Source organism: Choloepus didactylus, assembly GCF_015220235.1.
Source record: "Choloepus didactylus isolate mChoDid1 chromosome 23 unlocalized genomic scaffold, mChoDid1.pri SUPER_23_unloc1, whole genome shotgun sequence".
Lineage (NCBI taxonomy): Eukaryota > Metazoa > Chordata > Mammalia > Pilosa > Megalonychidae > Choloepus > Choloepus didactylus.
The window spans coordinates 1,753,881-1,774,397 of record NW_023637590.1 but is presented as its reverse complement, the minus strand read 5'-3'; the positions used below and the strand labels follow the sequence as shown (position 1 = coordinate 1,774,397).

General features: G+C 52.2%; 1 protein-coding gene across 1 annotated transcript in view; it reads left to right on the top strand.

The window, feature by feature from the left end:
- The window catches only part of CABIN1 (calcineurin binding protein 1), a 68,528-nt gene that overhangs the window by 15,412 nt on the left and 32,599 nt on the right, over positions 1–20,517 (top strand). The window contains exons 12-18 of the mRNA XM_037823462.1: positions 1,052–1,130; positions 3,697–3,884; positions 4,738–4,890; positions 5,198–5,392; positions 9,648–9,890; positions 10,737–10,893; positions 16,265–16,380. Coding sequence (XP_037679390.1) covers positions 1,052–1,130; positions 3,697–3,884; positions 4,738–4,890; positions 5,198–5,392; positions 9,648–9,890; positions 10,737–10,893; positions 16,265–16,380 — 1,131 coding nt within the window. The remainder of the gene's footprint in view (positions 1–1,051; positions 1,131–3,696; positions 3,885–4,737; positions 4,891–5,197; positions 5,393–9,647; positions 9,891–10,736; positions 10,894–16,264; positions 16,381–20,517) is intronic.

Sequence of the window (20,517 nt, the reverse complement as noted above, 5' to 3'; positions counted from 1 at the left end):
CCAGGACTTCCCAGGCTGGGGCTGCTGTCCCTGTGGGCCTGCTCAGCTGGGTCTAAACGTGCCCCTGGGCCTTTCCTTAGGAAGCCACGGGGCCTGTCTTGTGCCTAGAAAGGTGCCTGGTGGCTGAGGATGGAGGACATCCTTAGGGCTTGAGGGGGGCAGGGACCGTCCAGCAGTGGTGGAGGCTGGGGCCTGGCGGCGGCAGTGGGTGGAGATTTGGGGGCACAGCCCACCAGGTGAATGGCTGTGGCAGGGGAGGGGATGAGCCATCGGGAGGCCTCCTGGGGTGGGCCCAGGCTCCAGGGCTGGTGAGGGCGGGCCCTTTGCTGAGACAAAGGAGAGCTGGGCACCCAGGATCTGGAAAGGGAAGCTGGGGGCTGTGTGGGAGGTGCCAGGGACTGTTAGCGATCTGGGAGCTCAGGGGAGAGCTTGGGCCCTGCAGAAGGGGGCCGAGAGCCCCACCCACCCCAGCCCTCACCCCAGCTCTACCTGCTGAGTGCCTCCCAGGCCCTGGGACAGGGTGCAGAAGCTCCTTCTCCTGTCGCATCTGGACACCGTTGCTGAGGATGGAGCATGGAGCATCGCAGGGCCTGGGTGGTCCCTCAGGCTGGAGGCACAGAAGGTGAAGGAGCTCGGGGTTGGCAGGTTCTGAGGCCGCTGGTCAGCACTCCCCCACTGGACAGTTCTGTTGGGACAGCCTGGCCTGGGTTTCCTACCCCTCTGCCGGGCCACCCAGTAGCTTCTGCCCACGGGCCTTGCTCTGCCAGGAGCAGTGAGGGCAGCCGCGGCTCCGCGCTCCAGACAGACCAGAGGGGTCGTTTCCCAGCCGTGCCCACTGGCAAGTGCCTGTTTCCTCGTGTGCCCTGGGAATGACGCGCCTGCCCTCGGGCGCTGGGCAGGTGATGGGCTGCCTCTTCGTAGGACAGTTCCCCAGGGCTCTGAACGCCAGTCTCATCCTGACATAGAGCCGTGAGCCTCTTGATAACTTATGAAACAGGAAGTGGGCAGAAGGGAGAATTCCGGGCGTGACCTTCCCGTGCTCATCCCGCAGGACATGATGCTGATGTCCCTCTCCTGCATGGAGCTCCAGCTGGACCAGTGGCTGCTGACCAAAGGCAGGAGCTCTGCAGGTAGGAGGTGTTCCGGGTTCTGGGGCAGGAGTGGTTTCTGGAACCCCTGGCTGCCAGGAGGGAGCAGGAGTAGGGAGGCTGAGTCAGGGAATTCACTCTTTTTTATTATTTTATTTTTTTAATTTATTTTTTTTATTGAGATATATCCACATACCACGCAGTCATACAAAACAAATCGTACATTTGATTGTTCACAGTACCATTACATAGTTGTACATTCATCACCTAAATCAATCCCCGACACCCTCATTACCACACACACAAAAATAACCAGAATAATAATTAAAGTGAAAAGGAGCAACTAAAGTAAAAAAGAACACTGGGCGCCCTTGTCTGTTTGTTTGTTTCCTTCCCCCACCTTTCCACTCATCCATCCACAAACTAGACAAACGGGAGTGTGATCCCCATGGCCCCCCCCAGTCGCACTGTCCCCCCTCATAAGCCACGTTTTTGTACAATGGTCTTCAAGATTCATGGGTTCTGGGTTGTAGTTTGATAGTTTCAGGTATCCACCACCAGCTACCCCAATTCTTTAGAACCTAAAAAGGGTTGTCTAAAGTGTGCGTAAGAGTGCCCTCCAGAGTGACCTCTCGGTTCCTTTTGGAATCTCTCTGCCACTGAAGCTTATTTCACTTCCTTTCACATCACCATTTTGGTCAAGAAGCTGTTCTCCGTCCCACGATGCCGGGTCTACATTCCTCCCCAGGAGTCATATTCCACGTTGCCAGGGAGATTCACTCCCCTGGGTGTCTGATCCCACGTAGGGGGGAGGGCAGTGATTCCACCTTTCAAGTTGGCTTAGCCACAGAGAGACAGGGCCACATCTGAGCAACAAAGAGGCATTCGGGAGGAGGCTCTTAGGCACAACCATAGGGAGGCCTAGCCTCTCCTTTGCAGCAACCATCTTCCCAAGGGTAAAACCTGTGGTAGAGGGCTCAACCCATCAAACCACCAGTCCCCTATGTCTGTGGTCATGTTAGCAACCATGGAGGTGGGGTAGGCGAATACCCCTGCATTCTCTACCAGCTCCTCGAGGGGGCACTACATATTTTTTTCCTTGTTTTTTTTTTAAACTTTTTTTTCTAAATCAACTGTATGAAAAAAAAAAAAACAAAAAAAACACAAACATACAATAAAAGAACATTTCAAAGAGACCATAACAAGGGAGTAAGAAAAAGACAACTAACCTAAGATAACTACTTTACTTCCAACGTTTTCTTACTCTACCCCAAGAAAGTAACCTCATATAGCAACACTTCTGTGAACTTGTTCCTACTATACCCATCAGAAATTAACAGACCATAGTCATTCCTGGGCAGGGAATTCACTCTTAATGTCCACAGGGGGCACGTCTTCTGGGTTGGCTTGTATAGAGGGTCATAGAAACTTCTGCAACTTCCACAACTGCAGTAAGTCACTCCGTTCAATTCTGAACAATTCCCTGGAGTCAGGCCAGACCCCATAGGTTCAGGGTCACAAGTTGGGGGGTGGTTCCCGGGCCACCCACACTTCTGACCAACTGGCTAGAAATCTGGGGGTTTGCACCCCTCCTCCCCTTGGCTTCCTTAATTCGCAGGAACAACTCAGAACTCACTGGATGTGCTATGCTTACGATTATAGATTTATCGTAGTAAAAGAATACAGGAAGCCAAAAGAGGGGACTCATAGGGTGAAGTCTGGAGGGTTCTACACGCAACTTCCGTGTCCTCTCCACATGGAGGCAAAATATGTGCGGCCTCTTCCCGGCACAGAGAGGGGCCTCCTTAATCATGGAAGCACTTGGGGGCTCCCAGGGTCCCCAGGTTTATTTGGGGGTCTCGTCACCTAAGCGTGAGTGATGCAATCGACATCCACGTGGTTGAACTCCATCTACAGCCCCCTCCCCTCCCAGAGGCTGGGCTGATAGGAGGTGGCTCCAAACCCCAACCCCCTAATTGCCCCATTTGGCTTTTATGGTGCGGCGGGCCCCTGTCTGTCACCTCCCTAGCATGTCAGATCTGCCCACGGCCTGCTATGACTAACAGAAGGAACCCCTAACATGGGAGACTCCTGAAATACAGAGGATTCCTCCCCCAGAACTTAGGGACAAGAACCAGCCAAGTTTTTCCTTGTGCTACAGCTCGCCAGGCTGGGAAACACCCAGGGCCTGGAGAAAGCCCTTGGACACTTAATAAGTAGTTAGCAGCAGCTGAGCCCCAAAAGGAGCCGTCTGCCTGCTTTTTTAGTTCTTTGGGATTGCGGGGAGAGAGATCTCAGTTTCAGAGTGACCACCGGCTAGCCCCAATAATTTGCCCAGATGATACGATCATTCTGACTTTAAACCACCATGTGATAGAACAAATATCCACTCAACGTTCTTCTGTAAAGCCGGGGCCCTCCTGCTCCCGGGGTCTCTGCTCTCCATCTGACTAATCTGATTTCTCTGATGCTGCCCTCTTGGGGGGGCTATAAGCTCCAAAGGCCCAGCATGGCCAGGGTTGGGGGTGGCCCTGGGCAGCCAGAGGGCGTCGGCACTCGGGAGCCCCTGGGCCCGGAGCTGACCTGCCCCTGCCCGCCTGGTTTGCAGTGTCCCCTCGGAATTGCCCCGCTGCTGTGGCAGGCGGCAGGTTCGGGCCTGACTTCCCAGGAACCCACTTCCTGGGGGATCTCCTGCAGCTGTCCTTTGCCTCGTCCCAGCGCGACCTGTTTGGGGTAGGCTGGCTGGAGTTTGTGGTCCGCGTCTACTGGCTGAAGGCTCGCTTCCTGGCGCTGCAGGTGGGCCGTGGACCACCGCTGGGGGGTGCCTGGCATCCACCAGGGAGGGGAGACGAGCTGGTTGCGGGATGGGGGTGGGGGGCGTGTGTGCACACATGTGGGGACAGATGTGTGTGTAGGCATGTGTACGTATCTATATGTGTGAGAGTGTGCACGCAGGTGTGTGCAGGTGTGTGCAGGTGTGGGTATGCGTGGGTGTGCGGTACAGCGCCTGCCCAGGCTCTGGACTTGGCATGAGGGAGTGGGAGATGGGAGTGGGTAGGGGCATCTCGGAAACCCGAGCGTGCCCTGCTGTAAGCACGTTGGCACTCCGTGGAGCCCTGGAAGGGGTCGGCCGGCAGCCCCCGAGGCTCCATGTTGAACAAACGCACAGCTCTCTGGAAGGGTGTGAGCCACCTCCTCTGTGTATGTTCTCAGAAGGCTCCTCTGGGGAGCCTGGCACCCAGCACCCCACTCTCAGTGTGTCTGGCGCACCTGCCCCTCGAGTGGCCGTTCCGTCTCGGGAGCACCGCTGTGTGCTGGGAAGGCCACGGGTTCCGGAATCAGGACAGGCCCGTTCTCGTCCTGACTCCACTGTTTATCTTCAGCCTGTGGTTTTGACGAGACCCCCAGCCTCACTCAAGGGACCTCAGGATACCCCAGCTGTCCACTGGGGTCAGTGGAACCTCCCCTCTGTGCTTTGGTGTGAACCGTTCGTTCATTCATTCATTCATTCTTTTAACCAACCTTTCCGGAGCCCCAGCTTGCACCAGGCTCCTTTCGGGAGTATGGCACTGATTGGGTAAAAGCCCTGTCCTCCTGGCACCCAGTCCCAGGGTGTCGTCAGCATCGTTGGCCCCTTCCCCCTGCTCAGGGCGACATGGAGCAAGCCCTGGAGAACTACGACATCTGCACCGAGATGCTCCAGAGTGCCCTCGCCACCCAGGCCGACACAGGGGCCGAGCGGAGGGGCGTGGTCATCCGGCTGCCCAACCTCCACAATGACTCGGTGGTCTCCCTGGAGGAGGTGAGTGAGGGGCCTCTCCCCGTGGCGTCCCCTTGGCCAAAGAGTCATCCCGGGCTGGCCCAGCTATGCCAGGAACCAGGGGGGCCCCTCCACTTCTAGGGTAGCTTCCGTTTTTTTGGCATCCTCCGTGTTTAAAGAATTAAATGCCATGACCCTGATAGAAAGCGTACACGGGGGATGTAATTATAGCTTTGTCTAGGAGTCCTCTAATTTTTACCCACTTCCCGGGCTGCTGAAGGCACACGCCGGGCAGCTTCCAGGAGGGCATCAGGGGTGGCCGTCAGGTGGCGTTTGCGACCTTTTGCAGATCGATAAGAACCTGAAGTCTCTGGAGCGCTGCCAGTCCCTGGAGGAGATCCAGCGGCTGTACGAGGCTGGCGACTACCAGGCCGTGGTGCACCTGCTCCGGCCCACGCTGTGCGCCAGCGGCTTTGACCGGGCCAAGCACCTGGAGTTCATGACCTCCATCCCCGAGAGGCCGGCCCAGCTGCTCCTGCTGCAGGTGCGTGCGGTCGGCAGGTTCTTCTTTGCAGACGTCGAGACCCCCCTGCCCCGAGAACACGTAACTCAGGGAAGTGGGGGTGCAAACCATGAACCCGGCACCCCAGGAGATGAATGTTTGGGTTTGCTAGCGCTGCTGGTATGCTTTTATAAAGCAGGTTTATCTGGTTACGAATTTACAATCTGAAGGCCATAAAGTGTCCAGATTAAGGCATCAGCACTTGTGTACCTTCACCGAAGGAAGGTCAGTGGCATCCAGAAAACCTGTGTCATCTGGGAAGGCACGTGGCTGGCGTCTGCGGATCCTGGATTGTGTCCCAGCTCCTCTCTCAGCTTCTGAGTGTCCTTCAAAATGTTACTCTTGGGGTGTGTTGTCCTCTCTTAGCTTCTCCGGAGCAAACACTGGGTTAGTATTCCCCAAAGTGTCAGCAAAAGTCTGCTTTCAGCGGCTGTCTCCAAAATGTCTCTCTCAGCTGATCTGGGCTCCTTCTGTTTGTGAGCTCCTTTATAGGACCCCAGTGATAAATCAAGACCCACCCTGAAAGGGCAGGGTCCACATCTCCATGGAAATAATTCAATCAAACATTTCACCCAGGGTTGATTGAGTCACATCTCCATGGAAACACTCAATCAATAGGTTCCAACCTAATCAACACTAATACGTCTGCCCCCACAAGACTGCAATAAAGAACATGGCATTTTGGAGGACATAATACGTCTAAACTGGCACAATGGGGAAGTTATGGCCGAGGAGAGCAGGCGGCTGGGTCCCACAGGGCTCGAGGGTTGCCCTGAGCTTGACTCTGCCCTTTTGTGTGGCAGAGGAAGAAGGAAGAACGTTTGGGACCCATCTGTCCCCCTGTCTGCTTTTGCTTTTAATTACTGAGTAGATACAAAAATGGATAAAGCATCTGCATGATGTCAGGAGTCAAGGTGATGTAAATGGCTGTGTGCAGCCGCCTCGTTGAAGGAGAGGAGCCTCATTGTCATGTTGAAGGTCCAGGTGCCCTCCGTGGCTCCCCACCCGCCTGCCTCCCATCAGGAAGTGACCCTCGCTGAGAGCCGCCGGGGGGCTGGCACCCGCCAGCCTCCCTCCCTCCTCTCTAGAGGGGGATGGTGGCTGCCCTTGGCTCAGGGGCGTCCCGCTGCATGTGCGTTGGCACCTCAGGTGCTGCTGTCGTCATGGCCACTGTCCGCGGAGCGTCGACGTGGACGCTGGGGCAGCCTCGGGAGGCGGCAGGTGTGCTGGGTCACGCCCCACCCACACTGCGTCCACGTGCCAGCGTCCTGCCCTGCGGTCTGGAGAGCGAGCCGGCCTTCTCCCAGGCTCTGTGCTCAGATTTCCTGAGGCCTCCTAATTGGAAACTTTCCTGAACTGGGACGTAGTTGAGAGGTGCGGCTGTCGGAACAAATGGGGACATCTCATCCCTGGTCAAATGGGAGCAAAGAAGTGGTTCTGGGAAGGAAGGAAAGAAGGGAGGGAGGGAGGAAAGAAGGAGACCCCAGTTCCTGGTGGAGGAGGCCGGGCCCCGGCTGAGATTGGGGATGAGCTGTCTCTGGGCCTCTGCTCCCTTGGCAGTTGGGGGCCCAGCAGGCTGGGGTATGGGGGGTAGGCAGCAGGGGGCACCCAGGTGCTGGGTAGGGAAAGGAGGGGAGAGTGCAAACCCTGTCTGCCTCTGTGAGATGGCCCCATGGCTCAGACTTCATCTTGCTTCTGACATTGTCTGGACGTGCTGAGGGACAGGGATACTGGCGTCCTTGGATGTGGCCAGACGTACCGTGGCGGCAGAGGTGTCTTTTGGTTGGGCGCTGAGTGCCGTGGCAGCCCCTGCTTTTTGTGACTAAGAGGCTCTTAGTTTTGCTCAGTTTCCTAATGAGGGGGTGTGTTTTCTTATTGATTCAGAGCACTTTTTATATATTAAGGACCCTCATTTCTTTCTCACCACACGTTGCAAATAGTTTTTCCCCTGTTTGTCATTGGCTTTCTCGTTGCAGCTTTTATTGTTTCTTAGGACATACAGAGGCTGAATTTTTTTGTGTCGTCAAATCACAAATTTGTGATTTTGGTCATTGCTTCTATGCCTAGAACACCTTTCCAAGACTGGAAAAATTGTCATCCACTCATTCCACAAACACATATAGAGCCCTTCCCTACAGGGGGCCAGCCCTGGACGAGAGAAGGCTGTGGGGCCTTCGTTTGCTTCCTGTAGCATCCGTGTGTCCCGGCTGGCATTTGCCCTGCTCCGTCCGGGATGGGGGGTCTGATTTGGAGTCCTCCCTGCTAGGAGTGGGACGGCACCCCTCCCCGCTACTCAGGCCACCTTCTGTGATCTCCCCTCCAGTCACATTGGATCGTTGGGTTGCTTTTTGGCTGCTATTTTGAGCAGGATCTTTTTGTCTGTCATTGTATCTTCTCGCTGTCTGTTACCGGTTTATAGGAAAGCTATTGATTTTCGCTTGTTTATTCTGAATCCAGCCACTTCCCCGAATTCTCATGATTTCTGGTAGTTTTCTGTTTTGATCTTTTTTTAGGTGGGTGCAGTCTGTGGTGATTGCTCTCCTCGCTTGTTGGCAGTTATTCTACCTTTTAGCGCCTCTGGCTTGAGCTCTGGGGATGACATTACGTTAGAGTCCCGCTGGCCAGGCTCTTCCCCTCCTGACTTCCACGGCCACCCTGGCTGCAGTTCAAGGTCGGCTGTCTTTCCCCCACTGGAGGAGAAAGACAAGCTCATTGGGGTGTTGACCAGGAACGGGCGGCCTGGGTCTGTGCCCCTCTCTCTCGTCCTTATGTGTCCTCCTGCCTGTGGATGGTGATTTGTTCTAGAGAAACACTTGTCTGTTTTCCTGGGCGGGGGGTGTCTGCCTTCAGACGTTTTGACGGCAGCAGGTGATGCTGCTTCCTCACCTGGAGGGCTGTGCCATGCGTGGCGAGCCCGGCAGGAGCTACGGCCTTGGCAGCAGCAGCAAGATCTGAGCCCGGGCTGCAGCGAGCAGCAGGTGTTTCCTGCCGGCTTACTGAGCAGGCCCGCCGCGGGCTGTGAATTCACAGACGGGCTATGTTTCCCCACACAGCAGGCACCCTGGTGAAAGAGGCCGAGATCCAGGCTGTTGACGTGGTTTGTATCTTAGGGCAGAAAAAACAGCTTTGCACACAGCGCTGGCTTCCAGAGAGGAGATTTTAGAGAGCATAAACAGCTCGGTGTGCTGAGTTGAGGGCTCCTAGCACCCGTTGGGCCCTGGGCTGAGTGGGGTTGGTACGTGAGCTCATGGGAAGCTCCCAGCACCTCTCGGGGCCACAAGGTGGCTGAAGCCCAGAGGGACCCGGTGCCTGGCCCCGGCAGCTGCGGTTCCGGAGCGGGGCTTTGAACCCTGGGCCCTCCGATCCCAGGGCCCTGCGCGTGACGCTCCATCCCTGCCTTCTGTCATGCTTAAAAGTGGGCTCTGGATGGGGGCGAGCGGTTGAGGCCACTCCTATTCGTTAGTTTTCCGGAAATTTCTGTCTTCTGGATTTTCGATGTACGGGAAATGACGTTGCTACTAGCAGAGACAGGATCGGTTTGCAGCCGTGGTGTAAGCTGTGACAGGACAAAGCAACACGCGACTTGGGGGTCTCACTGCCCTCCCTGAACTTGTTCAGCAGACCGTCCGCAGTGGCTGTCGTCTGTGGTCGTGTGTGAGCCGGCGGCCGCCCTTCTCCTGGAAGGCCTCGCTGGCTCTCGGCTCCGGGCCACTGCTGTCCCGCTCGTGAGCGCTCGGGGGCCGGGCTGTTCAGTCTGCACCACGGCCCTTGGACTCAGGCCCTGCCCTTATTTCCAGCTCGGAGAGGTTGGCTTCCTCAGCCAAGTCGCCGGCTCTGAAGTGGCCGAGACAGGGCCCGTGCTCTGGCGTCACCACGGGCAGCGGCAGGAATGGAGCAAGGCTGTGCAGCCGGCGGGGGGAGCCCGGGACCCGGGGTGGCGGAGGTCTGCCTGGGAGCTGGCAGGAGCTCCCTGGGGATGGAGGCAGCACCCACCCGGGGTTCGTTGGCGCCCACCCAGGGCTTGGCTTCACCCAGTCTTGCCGTGGCCACCCCACCGTCTCATTCCCAGCATCCTGCTTAAAAACGGGGAACTGAGGCGCAGAGGTTAAGCATGTTCTGAAAGCCTCCCCTGGCTGATGGCACGCGTGGCCATGACGTGTGCCCACGGCAGCTTCTGGGCTGTGTCGGAAGCTTCCGGCAGCCCGCCCACCCTGGCGCTCGCCCCCTCCCCGCCCAGGACTCCCTGCTGCGGCTGCAGGACCACCGGCAGTGCTTCGAGTGCTCCGAAGTGGCCCTGAACGAGGCGGTCCAGCAGATGGTGAACGCGGGCGAGGCGGCCGCCAGGGAGGAGTGGGTGGCCACGGTCACCCAGCTGCTGCTGGGCCTCGAGCAGGTGCTTTCCACGGACAGCGGCGACAGCATCCTGAAGGCGTCTGCCGCCGCCACCGGCCTGGCCCGGCTCACTGGCAACCTCATCCAGGTACCCGGGGGCCCCCCGACGCCTGCTCCTGCAGTTGTCCCCCGAAGGGCGTGCATTGGCTGCTTCCCACAGAAATGCACAGTCCGAGCAGCCGGGGCTCGGGTCGGCTGGCTACACCCTCCTGGGGCTGGTGAGCTTGGGGGAGTTCCTTCCAGACCCCCAGGCCTGGAGGTGAGGACCCCGGCTCTGAGCGAGAAGCTCCTGCCCTGGACCAGCGTCCAAAGCCTCCCCACCCCTTGTTGACCTGGCATGGGCAGTTTCCCATTTTTACAAAGAAGCTCTCTTCCGGCTGAGGGCTCAGCACAGCGTTCATCTTGCCCAGGCCGGTGTGTGGCAGAGAGCAGAGCCAGCCCGCCACCCCCGCCCTCCTTGAGCCAGCCCGGCTCTCAGGCTGCAGCATGTCCGGCCACATCTGCTTGGGATGTCCCCAGCCTGGCTCTTCCTTCTCTCGCCCTCGCTCTGGCCCAGCCCAGGCCTCTGTCCCCTTCCCTTGAACTCTGGAGCCTGCTGTCCACAGGCGTCCCTGCTGTCCCACTGCCACCTTGTCCCCTCTGTAGTCCTCGCACCTGGCAGCGCTCTGGGCACAGGGGACTGCACGGGACACACAGGAAGACGCTCAGAACTGGCTCCACCGATGCCCGGGTGGAGCAGACACCCAGGGGTGCTGCTTGTCAGTGGCCCCACATCAGAGGAGCGGGCTGTGGGTGCCCTTTGCCAGATGGGCAGCACGCCCAGCTCCCCGAGGGGCTCCTGCCCCATCCCCCCATGTCTGGGGGCTCTTCCTGTGGCAGAGGTAGGGGGTAGCTGGCCCTGCAGTGACCCGCTGTTCTCCCGCCTGCCCACCAGGTCATCGATTGCAGCATGGCTGTGCAGGAGGAGCCCAAGGAGCCGCCCGTCTCCTCGGTGCTGCCCTGGATCACGCTGCACCGCATCATCTGGCAGGAAGAGGATGCCTTCCGTTCCCTGTGCCACCAGCAGCCGCTCCAGAGTGTGGCGGAGGAAGGTATGCGGGAAGCGGCCGGGGTGGGGTGGCTTGACCAGGCTAGGGGCTCTGTGTCACAGGATCTGAGTGGGTCTGGGCAGAGGCAGGGACTTCTGGGGGCGCCCTGAGCGGCTGGGCAGGGTGGCCTTGGGTGGGCACAGCCCCGTGTGCAGAGGGCAGGTGGAGCTGGCACCATGGTGGGAGGCCAGCGCTGGTGAGTGCTTGTGAATAGCACTCATATGGTTCCAGAGCTTTCCTCACTTTTTCACACCTTTGATCCTCACGGCAGCCCGAGGTGGGCAGGTGGAGGTGGGGCAGCTGGAGGTGGGAGGCTTGGCTCCTAGCCCTGGCACCCAGCCCCTGTGTCCTCGGCCCCTCCTGGGGGTGACTCTGGGTGGCCTGGGGCTTGGGTGTCTGGAGGGTGGTCTGGAGCATGCGGGTTCCACACGTGGCCATCACTTCTTAGCCAGGTGACCTTGGCCAAGTTGCCCGACCCCTCGGCCTCTCTTCCCCACGTTCCCTTGATCGTGGCCCCACTTCTGAACTAACTCTGCCAGTGGCCATGGCACATTGGTGCCCAGCATGATGGGCGCTACGTGGCTGTTGTGAGTTGGAAAGCCAGAATGCACATGCCTCGGGCCCTTACAGCTCCAGAACCACGGGCAGCACGATGGCCTAAAATGTGCCGAATTGAAGAAACTGCATGATGCTGACAGCTCAGCAAAATCACCCATAATCCTACCAAACAGATGCCTTTTTTTGTTTTCTGTTTTCGTGCCATTTCCCTCCAGACTTGGCCTGTATGTGTAGCCCTTTTATCTAGTTGTGCTTCTAATACACACATATTCACGCATTTCCTCAGCCACTTGAAAATGAAGCGTTTTTGAGTGCTTTTCCTTGGTAATTTGAAAAACCAGAAAAGGGGAAAGGAAACTCATCCCTGCCTGAGTTAACACGGGGGTTTGTTTCCTGGCCCTTGTTTGCTCCTTGTCGTTTTGCTCCTTGCCCAGAGACCCACTGATGGCCTCCATGTCAGGTACCTTCCCAGGTATGGCCGCGAGGGGTCCGCGAGGGGTCTGCGTGGGGTGCGGGCTGAGGCCCGGGGTAGAGCAGGGCACTCTGGGGGTGGGGGTGGGGGCAGGGTCTCCTAGGCCCCTAGAGAGCTGCAGCCTGGGCAGGTGGACCAGGAGTGGGGACGGGGGGCCCAGGGAGCTGTGGCTTTGGGATTTCCCTGTTGTGGGTCCCTCCTGCGTTCCCTTTCGCAACATTTCTAGACACAAACGTCTTCAAGCTCTTGATAAATGGAGCCTCATTATTTTCCCAAAAAGCTTTACTTGTGAAAGTAATTTTAAGGTTTACAGCTAGAAATGTTTGTTATTTTTCTCATAAAAATAATGCGAAAAGGATTTTGGATCCTCTCCCCCTCCCCCAATTAATTGTACAAGCAGAAGATAGTCCAGAAAGACCTGCCGGCACCAAATGAGGAAAGGGAAATAATCAAACACCATAAACTCCGGAAACGGGGCCGAGGAGGGAAATGGGTTCTGGTGGGCTGGTGGGAGGTGTGGCTCCTGCCCCCTCTGCCACCGTGGTTGAACTGAGGGGAGTTGGTCAGGTGACAACATCCTGAGAAACATGGTCGGCACCCTCCCAATTGTAGAGATAGGGGCTGAGGGGGAGGCCCCTCCGTCTCCCCTGGGAGGCGCCGGGTCCTGCTGTCTTCCAATGACCACCTGAGTTGAGGGAAGGGGCCCAGGATCTCACATGCTCCTGGCTGGCCGGTGGGCGTCCCGGTATTGGACCTTGCCACACGTTGAGTTCTCCGGAAGCAGCTGGAAGTTTATTAGCGATCCCACCTGTGAAAGGAAAGGAGAGGAAGCACAATTGGGCAGAGGTAGAAGCCACATGGTGACACAGGCCTGACAAAGCCTCGGCCAACTTGGCAGGGAGCTGGGGAAAGAGTTTGCCCTGTCAAAGCTGCCCCTTAGTGTAGGACTGAGCCGGCCAGGTCTCTAGTGCTGTGTGTCTTGGTCACCAGGTACCAGACCTTGGGTGAGGGAGACCCTGAAGGAACCGAAAGTTGGAGGCTGTCTGCTGACGGCACTCCCTTCGCTGGGAAATCTCCATAGATCTGTGATGGGATCCATGGATCTGTAATGGGACCCACAGATACGTATTGGGACCCACTTATATAATGGGATCCATAGATATGTAATGGGATCCATGGATATGTAATGGGATCTACAGATACTCAGTGGGATCCACAGATCTGTAATGGGACCCACAGATATGTAATGGGATCCAAGACAGGTAATGGGATCCATAGATCTGTAATGGGATCCACAGATCTGTAATGGGATCCATGGATACGTAATGGGAGCCACAGATCTGTAACGGGATCCACAGATCTGTAATGGGATCCACAGATACATAATGGGAGCCACAGATCTGTAATGGGATCCACAGGTATGTAATGGGATCCAAGACACATAATGGTATCCATAGATCTCTAATGGGACCCACAGGTATGTAATGGGACCCACAGACACGTAATGGGACCCACAGACACGTAATGGGACCCACAGACACGTAATGGGATCCACAGATCTGTAATGGGATCCACAGATACATAATGGGACCCACAGATAAGTAATGGGACCCATAGATCTGTAATGGGATCTTGGGATCTCAGTAGAGACGACAAAACCAGGCCCTCCCGGGAAGACTGCACACTGTCCTAGCCGAGCGCTCTCCCTTCTGCCCCCGCAGACACAGGCTGCTACAGAAGAGTGGGTTGAGACCAGCACCTGCTTCAAAATGGGCGCTTTAAGGAAAAGGCAGATTGGTCTCACATTATGTAGGAGAGTGACAGAAAATCCACCCATTATGTAATCGAGTGCTTAGCTATTCTGGAGGAACTGACTGAGCTGACCACGAGCAGGACAGAAAGAAGGGGCTGGGAGTGTGCTAATGTAGCTGCCACCGCCCTGGGTGAGGACGGAAAGGAAAGACTGTAGCATGCATGAAACACATGAACTCAGTCTGTAAGGAAACACAGCAAGGAACAGGGGCAGAGTCCCTGCAAATGGTTTGCATGAGAAAATAATTTATTAAAAATTTAAATTCAGGGAAACATCATTCTTAGATGAGCTAATGAACAGAATGAAATGAAAAGGAAAATTGCAGAAAAGGGAAAACATTGCAAAGCTAACCTCACCCTTACAAACTGATAGACCCAAAGTGGCAAGGAGCAGAATGAATATGACTGAAATGAAGCAAGTGGATGGGACTAAGGGATAAAAGCATTGGAGAGAAGATGACGGCTGTGGAGGATAAACATGGTCCAGTGTAAGGTTAAGTGGTGCCCCTGAAGTAAAGACCCCAACAAATGAAATGGGAGAAATAACCAACCCAACATCAAATACAGGAAGATGTCTCTGAGTTGTATTAAAAATGGAATCTGCAGATTGAAAGCATGCACCACGTATCAAGCAAAAGTGCCGTACAGCCATCTGTATCAACACCCGTTCCGGTTAAGAAGCCACTTTAAGGATGAAGATGATTTAAGTCTCTAAACTAAAAAAGCAAGTTATCCTCCTCATGGGACAGACAGTGAAGCTCATCTCCCATTTCTCCAGGACAGCATTCAGTGTGGTTGGGGTGATGTCCTTAAGTCTACAGAGTTCTCTGGGAAGGAAAGTGTGACGGGAGACATTCAGCCAAGTTGTTTGTAATCATAGCGGTAACAGACAGATATTTACAAGCAGGTACTCCAGCACCCGTGAGCCTTTCTTAAGAAAATATCCTGGAGGACGAAATCCAATAAACCAAGACTAATCAAAATGAAATATCTCAGAAGTGGAAAAGCCACGGGAAAGTATTTGTGGTATGAGCACCAAACGCATATAATGCCAGCGTTGAGAGAAGGCAACTGGGATAATTACGGTGGCAGAACAGAATGTAACGTTATAGACCTTGAATCGCTGCAAATCATATACCTAACAAAATTAGGAGGTGGGGAGAGAGAAGGAAGTGTCGCAAAGCTGATCGCTGAGCTTGGGACTATCTCTAGCTATCCCATGCTGTTGAAAATGGAGGCTAATTTAAAAGAACCATAAAAAAATGGAATGGTTTGAATCACCTGATGATTTTCCAACTATTTTTTTTTTAAACCAATTGTTTTCACACTTGTGACTGAGACCAATGATAAAACTGCGAAGCAGGTTTCATAAAATGTATCCTGATTCTCCTGGATGTGATGCCCTTTGGTATTTTCTATTCTAATGTGTTCCACCTGGTCCATTTAAAAAAAAAATGCTGGTTATGGGGCCACTTATGGGATGGCCATACATTTCAAAAATACTGAGGGATCTTGAATATTTGTAATTCTATTAATAATAATAGAACTAATAAAAATAGTTCTGGAAGTGAGCAAATGTTTAACTGGAATCCGTAGTGCATTTTTCTTCTGTTTTATACTTTTTCCTTCTATAATTTTCAAGTAGATCTAAAATTAAAAATTTTAAGTTAAGAAAAAGTTATATGTAGTATGGGTTCCATTGTTAAAAATTATTTCTCTCTCTCTTTCAAAATGTCTCATGTGTGCACAGATAGATACTATAACAGATGTTTACCGAGTGTCAGCATTGGTTATTGGTGAAGATGGGAGCTGGTATTTTGGTGTAAGAAGTGTTCCTTCTTTGTACTTTCTTGTACAGTTTGAGTTGTTTTTTGATAAACATGCATTTGCTTTAAGGAAGTCAATCAGGTCATTACTTTTTTTTTTTAATTAAATTCAGTTTTATTGAGATATATTCACATACCGTACAATCATCCGTGGTGTATATTCAACTGTTCACAGTACCATCATATAGTTGGGCATTCATCACCCCAATCTATTTTTTGAACATTTTCCTTATACCAGAGAAAGTAAAAATAAGAATAAAAAATTAAAAAAGAGCACCCAAATCACCCCCATCCCACCCTATTTTTCATTTACTTTTTGTCCCCATTTTTCTACTCATCCATCTATACACTGGATAAAGTGAGTGTGATCCACAAGGTTTTCATAATCACACTGTCACCCCTTGTAAGCTACATTGTTATGCAATCGTCTTCAAGAGTCAAGGCTACCGGGTTGGAGTTCGATAGTTTCAGGTATTTACTTCTAGCTGTTCCAGTACATTCTCACATACTATATAGATAACCCTTTTTAGGCTTTCATGTACTGGAAGTCGTTACTTTTTAAAGAGACAAAAAGACTTGTACAAAAAAGGAAAGAAAAAATTCCACAGCCACCTTGGCTAAGACCGAAAATCCCAAAGAGGAGCGACGGGGCCGTGCCCGTGGGCGCGCTGCCACGCCGACCCCCTGTGGCCTGCTCTCTCCCCAGGGACGTCGGAGTCACCCATGCTGCCATCCTCCCTCATGCTGCTCAACACGGCCCACGAGTACCTGGGTAGGAGGTCCTGGTGCTGCAGCGCGGATGGGGCCCTGCTGCGGTTCTACGTGAGTGTTCCCGCCAGGCCTTCCCCTCGCAGAGAGGCCCACGTGCGCCCCTGTGGGACTTAGTCACCCGAAGCTGCCTGTGCTTCTGGACTTTGCCCCCTGGGGCCCCGCGCCTGAACCTGGGTGGACTCTGAGCCACCGGCAGTGTCTGTTCCCCCCGGCTCCCCCTGCCCGGCTCCTCCCCTCCCTCCTGCCGCTCCCCAGGGAGGCCAGCCCCGGGCCCACCACCCTGTCTCCCGTCCTGCGCTGTGTCCCCTCTCCCCTCCCCGGGGGCCTCCCTGAGACCAGGGACCTTAAAAATCTGTCTGCAATCGCTCTTGGGCACTGAGCAGTGCCTGGCACTGGCCACTTCCGGATCGATGTTTCTTGAATGAATGAATGAAGGAATACAAGGACCTTGATTCATTTCTCCAGAAGTGCTTGCTGAGCACTCCCCACTCAGGGTGCTGGTGGGGGTGGGGGCCGGGAAGGTGGGTGCCTTCTCTGTCCCTCTTCTCATCTCCTCGGGCTTGGGGCCTGGCAGTGGAGGGTTGCGTCTGGAGCGAGCTCTGAGATGGACACAGGGAAACTTGTTTGGTGCAGATGATGTTCTCGGAAGGAGAAACCCTCTTGGATCCCATCTTCTCTTTTTCCCAACTTTTCTTGACCTGAGCTGGTATTTCTTTTTACCTGTTGTATTTGGATTGTTGAATTCTCATCTACTGATCCCCCCATCAGCTCAAATGGCCCCTCTCCTGACAGCCACTATGTCTACTTCGCCCCATGCACCACCACCCAGCTTGTGTGCATGTTAACAAGCTCCTCAATTTCCGGCAAACTTTTCTTCTAATAGAAATAAAACCTCATGGCATGTTCTCCATTACCCCTCTCCCTTCCCCCTTCTCTTGAAGTTGGTATGCCTCTTTTTGTCCTTATTTTTTATACCTTGTTACGCTCCTGTTTATTGGTAAACAATAGGTAGTTCCACGGATTTTTAAATTGTACAGACATAAAATCTTACACTATGTAACCTTTTGGAGCTTGCTTGTATTGTTTAAATACACTGAGACATATTCACATTGATGTAAGTAAATCTGGTTCATTCGTCTTTATTACACTGTAGGATGCTAGTGTATAAGTAAGTATACCCATATTTCTTATTATGGAAAATTCCAGGCTTATATAAAAGTAGAGATCATAGTGCGGTGCACGCCCACATACCTGGCACCAGCCGGTGAATTTCCTTCCATTTATTCAGTGCAGAGCCACACGCCCCCGCCCCTTCCCACATTATTTTGAAGCAAATCCTAGATGATGTATCACTTGATCTATAAATACCTGTTATCGGAATTTCTTTACCCTACTCCCACAGTGATGGCATTGAGGCTGTTGTTTGTGGTTTGTAACACAGTCTTTATGGTGAGCGACTGTCAAAAGGCCGTGTGACAGGTGCATGCCCAGCATCCTCTAGGCTGCGTGCCTGTAAAAGGAGCGCCCAGGTGTGCGCAGTTTCAGCTTTAGAAACGGGATTTTCACATCGTTCTCCTAAGTAGTTGAACCGATTTTAAACTCCTGCCAGCCTCCTGGGAGTTCCCCACATCCCATCAGCCCCGGGGACTGCAGATTTCATCATAGGTGCCTGTCTGACGGGCAGGAAATGGTACTTCGTGGTTCTGTAAATGTTTTGTTTTGTTTTGTTTTTTTAAACTTTTTATTTTGAGATAATTGTAGATTCACACACACATTTTCCCCCAATGGTAACATCCTGCATAACTATAAATACAGTATCCCAACCAGGAAATGGAAGAGATAGAATCCACCAGCCCAACTCAGATTTCACCAGTTGTACATACGTGTGTGTGTGTGTGTGTGTGTGTGTGTGTGTGTGTGTGTATGTGTTGTATTTCTGTGTGTCTTGTCTTTTATCTTTGTGTGTGGTATTTGCTTTCTGGACTTTGGGGACATTCTTTAAGAAACCCTGCCTCTGACAAGATCATAAAGATATTCTCCCTTATGTTCATTTAAACATTCACTCCTGTTTTTCACCTGTGATCTTTATTCCATGTGGATTTTCTTTTGGTTTATGAGGTCAGGGAGGGATCCAGATTTACGTCCCTGATAGGTGGCCGGTTGGCTCATCCCTTTTACTGATTAATTTGGGGGAGAATTGCCATCTTTATATGATTGAGTCTTTCTGGTTGGGAACGTGGAATGTCTCAGCATTTTTTAGGCCTACACTTTCATGTTCCTCAATTAGTTTTCTCCTTTTTTCTCTAGTGGATAAATACGGTATCAGACCTATAATCACTAAAGAAATGGAGTAGATAGTTTAAAATTTCTTCAAAAGAGAGAGACCAGGGGTTTGGCAAACTAGAGTTGACAGGCCAGATCCGGTCCTTGCTTGTTGTATGGAGAAAATAATAAAACAATTATGCATCTTTTGTCAGAATTGGGCCTAGGTATCATTTTTTTATTACCGTAGTAAATAGATATTTAAAAATTAAATTTTATACTTTGTTTTTGTGTGCCTACAGATATGCCATTAAAGAAATAAATTTCTATTCAGCACAGCTCCTTTGCTTATTGCTTTTATTAATTCTAGTGCATTGTAGGTGTCTCAGATTTTCCACATAGACATTCCTGTGGTCCCTTTTTTCCCCTTCCTTTGCAATCCGTACAATTCTCCCATTCTTTTTTTCTTGTCTTATACTTTGGGTCAATGGTTAGCAAACCTTAAAGGGGCAGAGAGTACATAGAGTAAATATTTGGGTTTTGTGAGCTGGAGATCTTTGTCTTAGCTACTTACTCCTGCTGTTGGAGCATAAAAGCAGCTGTAGACAATGAGCAAACGGACTCTGCAATTTGAATTTCATATGTTACAGAATAGCATTCTTTTATTTCTTCAATCATTTAAAAATGTAAACGTCATCCTTAGGTTGCTGACGGGCTGCACAGAAACAGGCAAGGAGCGGATCTGGCCTTTCGGCTCTAATCTGCCAAACCCCTGGTCTCTCTCTTTTGAAGAAATTTTGAACTTTCTACTCAATTTCTTTAGTGATTATAGGTCTGATACCAATCAAAAAACAGTGGTTTCTCTGCCCCACGCACTCAGATGACCAATTCCTGAGACCCCGGGGCTTCACCGAGTGAAAGACTTTATTGCTGGGCAGGAAACAGGAGCTCAGGTGGCCTAAAATCTGTCTCCTGGAGGCTAAGGAGCTCCAGGTTTTTATGGATTCGAACAAGGGGAGATGAAGTTGTTACCATCTCAATAGCAAGCGTAAGCAGTTACAATTTACAAATACCAGGGAGTGGGGCTGTGCTAGAAGGAAGCTCACCCTTACGAGAGCAAGTCAGTCATTAGTTCCCATCTGGCTCAAGTTCCTCCATTAACATTAGGGGGTCACCTCTGTGGTTATAAGTGGAAAAACCAGATAAAGGGGGTGCCGGTCACTAGGTTGTACCATCACAAAGTCATAAGATAAAGGCTGTATAGTTATACAGTCGTTATCAAAGATCAAGGCAACTGGTTACAGTTCAGCAATGTCAGGTGTTTCCTTCCGGCTGCTCTAACGCTCTAGAAAGTAAAAAGGAATATCTATAAAATGAATCAGTAATCACAATTATCCCCAACTCCTGACTGCCCAGTTATAGCTCCATTCAGGTTTTCTCTTTCTTCTTAGGTCACTCACTGGCATGAACTTGGTTCATGGTCTTTGTTTATGATTTAAAAAATCTCTGTGGTGCCTCTCGTGCTCCCCCTTTGATTGCTTAAGTTGCTTATTTGTGCTTCCCCTCTTCTTTTTTAAAAGCAATCTTTCCTGAGGTTTCTTTCAATTAGTCTTGGCAAACGACTAGCTGTTGGTTTATTGACCTATTATTTCATTGTTTTCTATTTCATTAATTGCTATTTTAATTTTTATCGTTTCTTTTTACTCTCTTTGGACTTACTGTGTTGTTTCTGATTTACTGAACCAAATGCTTACTTCGTCGTTCGCTCTTCTAATACATGCACTGAAGACTATAAATTTTCCCCAAGTACATTTTTAGCTGTCTCCCATACTTTTTGACGTTTGGCGTTTTATTGTCATCCGTGTCTGTGTATTTCCTATTTCTATTAAAGTTCTTTTTAAACTCATGAGTTATTTAGAAGGGATT